The sequence below is a fragment of the Acyrthosiphon pisum genome, chromosome A2, assembly GCF_005508785.2.
Source record: "Acyrthosiphon pisum isolate AL4f chromosome A2, pea_aphid_22Mar2018_4r6ur, whole genome shotgun sequence".
NCBI classification, from domain to species: domain Eukaryota; kingdom Metazoa; phylum Arthropoda; class Insecta; order Hemiptera; family Aphididae; genus Acyrthosiphon; species Acyrthosiphon pisum.
In genome coordinates, this window is record NC_042495.1 from 8,241,065 (window position 1) to 8,248,195 (window position 7,131).

General features: G+C 25.7%; 1 protein-coding gene across 4 annotated transcripts in view; it reads left to right on the plus strand.

Moving 5' to 3' along the window:
* Positions 1-7,131, plus strand: part of LOC100168860 (ATP-binding cassette sub-family A member 3) — a 25,548-nt gene that overhangs the window by 4,631 nt on the left and 13,786 nt on the right. For all 4 annotated transcript variants that reach the window (XM_029490404.1, XM_016802487.2, XM_029490405.1 and 1 more), the window contains exons 3-6: positions 3,661-5,303; positions 5,378-5,532; positions 5,597-5,752; positions 5,838-5,909. In XM_029490404.1, coding sequence (XP_029346264.1) covers positions 3,674-5,303; positions 5,378-5,532; positions 5,597-5,752; positions 5,838-5,909 — 2,013 coding nt within the window. In that variant the 5' untranslated portion in view covers positions 3,661-3,673. The remainder of the gene's footprint in view (positions 1-3,660; positions 5,304-5,377; positions 5,533-5,596; positions 5,753-5,837; positions 5,910-7,131) is intronic.

Below are 7,131 nucleotides of genomic sequence, written 5' to 3' on the forward strand. Positions count from 1 at the left end.
TATTATATAATATATCTATGATAGTACCACGGTTTGTTGTTGATGTATAACACGTTACCTACTGGATATTGTGATATGATTAATTTGGAATTTATTGTTGATACCACCTATTATAGGTCAATTTTTTTTTATTACTATAGATAAATATACCTATAATATGTATGTCTAATAACTAGACTGACAAATCGTCTCCGCTCAGAATCGTTTTTCTTATACAGTGATATTATATCATTGAATTCAAATTTAATACTATCCATTATACAGTTACCCACTTGTAACCTACTGTACAGCAGAGCGACATCCACTTACCCACCTTTTTAAAATTATTTTTCAGTTAGAAATTCATGAAAGTTTTTTTTTTTATAGTTTACATTGGAAATTTTAATAGAAGATTCTCAACAAATTTTCCTTTCTTTTAACAAAAAAAAATTACTTAATTTGAACCTAACATTCATTTTTTATGAAAGTTTAAAATACTTTAAATATATAATTTTTACGATATTTGATATTTATTTTATAATTTTATATAGGTTCATTCTTGTCAAGTGGCACATACTTATTATACCTTGTCGTATAGACTGTAATTTGTCAATATATATTTTTAAATTAAAATAAAAAAGTCAAATGATACAATTTTAAAAATATTTATAGTTTTTTATTCTATAAATGTCAATAAAATTGTATTTGTTCAGTCAAAACTTAAAATACTTAAAAATTTAATACAGGTTAGGTAAAAATGAATTTAATTACAATAATATCATCAAATATACTTAATACCTAATATAGTACCTATTATAAGCTGAAAGACAGTCTTCACTCAGAATAGTTTTATTGTGTACATAGATTTTATATCATTGAATTCAAATTTAACACCATTGATTACAGTGACCCACTTGTAACCTACTGTACAGCAGAGTAACTCCCACTTTTTGATATTGTGTTGTAATTTCAAAAATTAATAACTGTAGACACTTGACATTTTCATAAAACATTTATGTTCACATTATCCATACATGGTAAAATGTTCAAACTATTTTGACTCTTTGTATGCTATTTATAGCCATGAGACATTTTTCTAATTTTGTAAATAATTTTCAGTTCGCTGTACTTAAAAGTTTTTCTTTTCCTAATTAATGCTGGAAATGTTAATAGAAGTGTATGGAATGTTAATAGAAGATCCCCAACAAGTTGTTTTTAGCTATTTAAAGTCATGAAATATTTTCAATTTTTATTAATTTTTTTTTAATTATTAAATTTGATAATTTATTACAAGTATGCTAGGATGTTACAATGTCTTCGCTCAGTTTTTTTGTATATAATGATTTATAATATAAATGAAACACATCCATTCCAAAAACATGCTCAATAATTACTGTACAGCAGAGCGGGCGGTACCAATTTGTCCCCCTTTTTTTTGTGCTTACATTTTAAAAAGCAAGTTTTCACCTCGGTTTTCACAGTATATTATGATAGTAGTGTAGAAAGAATCACCTTAGTAATGTACCATCATTGTGATCACAGACTTTACTCTCATATGCATTTAGTATTGTAAGTTATATCATATCCATTCATTTATTAGGTACCTTTAATAATAAATACTCATTTTCAAATAAAAAACAAATCTCATTCTTAAGCCAAGTATGAATAAAATAAGTACCATAGTATCATAATCAGAAATTATTCAAATTTTAAATTAGTATACAAATTAAATTTTATGCGGAATTATAGATTTCGAGTATGAATGTATTAATTTTACAATAATAATTTACAAAAATGAAATAATTACCATTCTACCAATTATCATAGTTTTGGTGCAGAAATATACTTTATTTTCAAATCTGAGCGTAGTTTCTGGTAGCAAAATGATTATAATTCAGTAGTCCTCAATCTTTTTATATCCCAGTGCATTCACAAATTTCAAAAATGTTAACGTACCCCTTGAAAGTGTATAATCATTACCTAAGTTTGACGTTTGATAATGGGTCATTTCATTATAACATTAAGCTAAAAACATCATATTTAAACTGTTGAAAGTACATGTTTGTATGTTATGTGTAACGCATGTGGTTACGGGAATGGGCAAAATACATTACTTCTTGTATTTCAAATTCAGTATACAAAATACACAGCAATTGGGTACTTAAAATACAAAATATGTATTTGAAAAATAATGCATAATATAAAATACTTTTTAATTTTAAGTTTGATAGGAAATGTACGCAGTGCTTGAATGCAGAAAAATTTAGAAGACGGATTCAAAAGTGTAAAGAAAATCTATATACCTACCTGAATATTTAAATATCTTATTGATTGAGATATCATTAGATAGGCAAGGAGTACCTATTAATATTTAAAAAAAAAAAATTATCTCTGTCTCCTCACGTACCCCCTCAATTCAAGCACCGTGTTAACAATAACAAATGTCAAACTAACTAAATATTAAAATTAAAAGTTACAATTATTTTTAAAACAATTCATTAAAAAATCACATTAGAAAGGCCTTTTAATAAATTTTTCCCAAGTTTCCAGAACAACATTTCCATTTTTTTTCTTTAACAGGTTAATCGCTACGTCATTTTTACAATGGCAAAAGAGCTACTTGTACCATTTTTGGTACACTTGTGGTTTAGCCAATAAGTTTTTGTGTCCCATTATTGGTTCACGGGAGTCTTTGCCAAAAAATGTTATCTGTACCTACCATGGTTACTACAAATTTTTGACCAGCCCATTGAAATCAAATTCAATTTTTAGGCAAAAAAAAATAATAAAAAAAAACAATAATAGTTTTAATAATTTTAAATAATGTATTTATTTCTAATAATATTATAAACGAGCATATACGACAACTAACAACCGAAGATTGCGAAAGATAACAATGCAATATTATTTGTTTACAAGTCTAAAAATATACCTTTTCCCTGCAACCATATTTTACAATATTAATAAAATAAAATCATCATCAGTAATGGAACCGCACTCAACGAATGGTCAAAAATATTAATATTTACAGCATGAACTACTACATGTAGTAGTACATGATTAAGTATTTACAGTTACTATTCAACGATATTATCTATCTAACGAAATAATAATTAATTATTGAATTGTATTAAGATTTGAAATTCCCAGAGGGCTATGTGACCATATTTGGTACATGATTGTAAAATATTAATTTTGATACAAAATCACATAAATAAAACAATAATAATATGTAAATATAAATTTACCTTTCCTTAAATGGATTAAAAAATTTTCGTCCCGGGCAACGAGGTACACTTGCCTCCCCCAAAATAAGTGCCTGACAGTATAGTACCTATTACCTACTATGGTATATTATATCATTATATGAGAAAAGTAAAGCTCATTATAATTTAAAACTGACCAAAATTCAATTGTGAGAATTGTTTTATATGTTATTATTTATTTTGTATTTTCAGTATTTTTGAAAATACAAAATACTTTCAATAGCTATGTATATCAAATATATTTAATTGAAATATTCTGTGTGGTTAAAACATCCTTTTAAAGAGAATAATTAATATATGGTAAAAAAACTTCATACTAAATTTTTGTATTATATAATTTTTGACAATAAATAAAATTATTTATTGAATCTTCCAATATTTCTAGTTATATAATATTAAAAATTTTTTTTTTCAGAAAATAAGTAAAGATGTGGTTAAAAATAAAAGTACTTTTGTGGAAAAGCTTACAACTACGAAAAAGACATTGGTTGAGTACTATAATTGAAATAATAGTACCGTGTTTGTTATTTTTTTTTATCAATTATTTAAAGTCACAATTTGGAAATGATACAACATCTGAACCAACAATTATAAACCAAACTATACCAAGCCCTATTTCTGAAGATCTTTTATATAAAAATTTTATGATGCATCAATCATCAGGACTTTTTATATATACTCCAAAAACCATTGAAACTGAAGAAATTATGAACATTGTACAAAAAAAATTGGAAATTTTTCCTGATAACATTGAAACTGCTATTAATGAAGAAGAAATGATAAACAAATTCAAAATCAAATTCAATAGCAGTGGAATTGGTGGTATTATGGGATTTGGAATTGTTTTTGAAGAAACTATAAAATCCCAAGTTTTAAAGTATAAGTTAAGAAGCACAAATGAATTATGGCTAACAGATCATTTGTTTCCTCCATATGAAATACCAGGACCTATGGATTATGGTGATGAATACCTAAATATGGGATTTTTAGCATTACAGTTAACCTTAGACAAAGCTTTTATTTTGTTGAGTACCAATAATAAAAATAGTCTTAATATAAATGATTATAATTTAGAAATCCAGTCGTACCCTTATGCAAATTACTTAAAGGATTCATCATTTCAAACATTATTTGATATATTCTTGCCGTTATTCACCATTTTAAGTTTTTTGTTAATGTGTGCCAATACAATTAAGAGAGTTGTTGAAGAAAAAGATTCTGGTGTAAAAGAATTAATGACAATTATGGGTCTTAAACGATGGATGATATGGGCAGGATGGATATTACACAACTTTTTTGTATATGCTATATCAATCACAGTTATTACTTATATTACTTGTTTTGAAGTATCTACTGGCCAACCAAAGTTATTAAATTACACAAATCCATTACTTTTATGGATATTTTTAATGATGTATATGATTGCTGGAGTATTTTTTTGCTTTGCAATTAGTAGTTTATTCAATCGACCATTAGTTGCTTTAATTGTTGGTAGTTGTGTATGGTGTCTCTCTTACACTTTACCCAAAAATTTTGTGAAACCTTCTACAAGCATTCTAGTTCAAACACTATTCACATTATTTCCTAACTTTGCAGTATCAAGAGCTTATGTAGCTATATCGTCACTTGAAACTCAAGGAAAAGGTCTACAATTCTCCACTCTATTTACTTCTGGAAAAGGCGGTAACAGTTTTTCTGTTGGTTCTATTTTACTGATATTTGTTGTTGATTGTTTCTTATATGGATTTTTTGCTTGGTATATTGACTCGGTCATGCCCGGACAATTTGGTGTTGCCAAACCATTAAATTTTTTGTGCAAATGGTCAAAAAATAAGACTGAAAATAATGTAATGGTTCCAATCAGTAAAAGCAGTAGTAGGCTTTTTGAAAAACCTCCGAATAATTATGAAGTTGGAATTAGTGTACAAAATTTACATAAGCGTTTTGGAAATTTTTATGCAGTTGATGGAGTAAATTTGGACCTATATAAAGGGCAAATTACTGCTCTTTTAGGTCATAATGGTGCTGGAAAAACAACCACAATGTCAATTATAACAGGTACTTTTTATATTTCATAAATATTATTATAAATTATAATATATAAATATATTAATTGAATTGTTTTAATAAAGGATTATTTTCTCCAACATATGGTACCATAAATGTTAATGGAAAGAATGTATTTAGTAACATTGATGATTTTAGACAAAATCTCGGTTTATGTCCTCAACATAATTTACTTTTCTCTTATTTGACTACTCTGGATCATTTAATATTTTTTGGAATGGTATGTATTAAGTTTACTTTATAATATTTTAAGGAAATAATAATATTTTTATAATTTAATTTAGCTGAAAGGTTTGCCAATGAGAAATGCAAAATCAGAAGGTTTACATTTACTTAAACTTTTAAATATATTGCAAAAGAAAAATGAACTCGTAAGCAATCTTTCTGGAGGAATGAAACGTAAGTTGTCTCTTGCAATTGCGTTAGTTGGCAATCCTCAGGTAAGCTTTTAATTTCTATAGTATTACTATGTTATATTTTTAATTTACAAATACCTAAAAATAACATTCATTCTTTGTTTTTCAGATACTAATATTAGATGAACCAACTTCTGGAATGGATCCTGAATCCCGAAGAGAAATGTGGGATTTACTCTTGGTATGTATAATTTATTCAGCTTTTAATTTCAGCAGTAAATGTAACTACCTACATAACAATTATATTAACTAAGTACCACTAAGTTTATATTATGAGTAAATGTTACACACTCCTAACAAATTCTAAAACTAAGACATTAAAAAAAAATTTTTAACTTTTAATGTTGCCTTAGAATATATAATTCATTCTAAAAGAATAACCAAACAAATATAAAACTATTTTTCCATTTGACAAAGTAAAAATCTGCATTAATACATAAATAATTGCTCTTAATTGAAAATTTGAAATTTACCAATTGTTGAAGTTTTATACAAAATTAAATTTTAATTAAAATATATTTAATTTTCAAACAGGTACTATTATTAAATAACAAAAAGGAATAAAAAGATTTATACTTTTTACTGAAATGTTTTCATGTTTAACATGATCTTTATCATCTGATTATATGTTTTTTTGCCTGTGTTATTGTTTGTATTGTTCAGTATAAAAATCCCTGGATAATATAAAAATAAATGTTGACAAATATTATGCTTCAAGATAATTTTAATTAACCTTTTCACTGCTACACTATTATGCTCTGCAACCTATCTATGCCACATAAAATAAAATATTTTTAATTACATTTTGTTTTTTATACCTATATGATATATATTTTAAAAATTTTAATTTTAAAATCCAAATGATCTAATTATTTAAGTTTAAAATAATGGTAGCCAGGGTTTCCTAAAATTATACGGTTATCACAAATAATATTATAAAATAAAGGAATGTAATGGAGTAGGTACCTCTTGATCAGTGAAAGTTTTAAATGTTTTTGACGTAATAGTGCGTCTGGAACAGTTGAATGGGTTAGTAAACAATGTATAAATTTTCTTTAAATTTAACATTACTAGAGTATAGGGTTGCTATTCATCACAATTTCACAAGGATAAGTTATTACTTATCTGCACTTAATACCAGTATTTCTGAACAAGATTCTAAAAATTAGTCCCATCTATTAATTTGTGTATAAACTTTCTATTTATAAAAGAAATTTAAAAGAAAAATTATTTGTTTTTCTGAATAGTTTGCCATGATATTAAGTTTTATTTTATACACTATTAAGCTACAGGCTTGTAGCATACTAAGATGTATTAGTCTATATTTATTTTCATTCTATGAAAAACAAAAAACAAACTTAGTGGCTAAATTTTTTCAGAGCTTTCTAAGTGCTGTTTCAAAA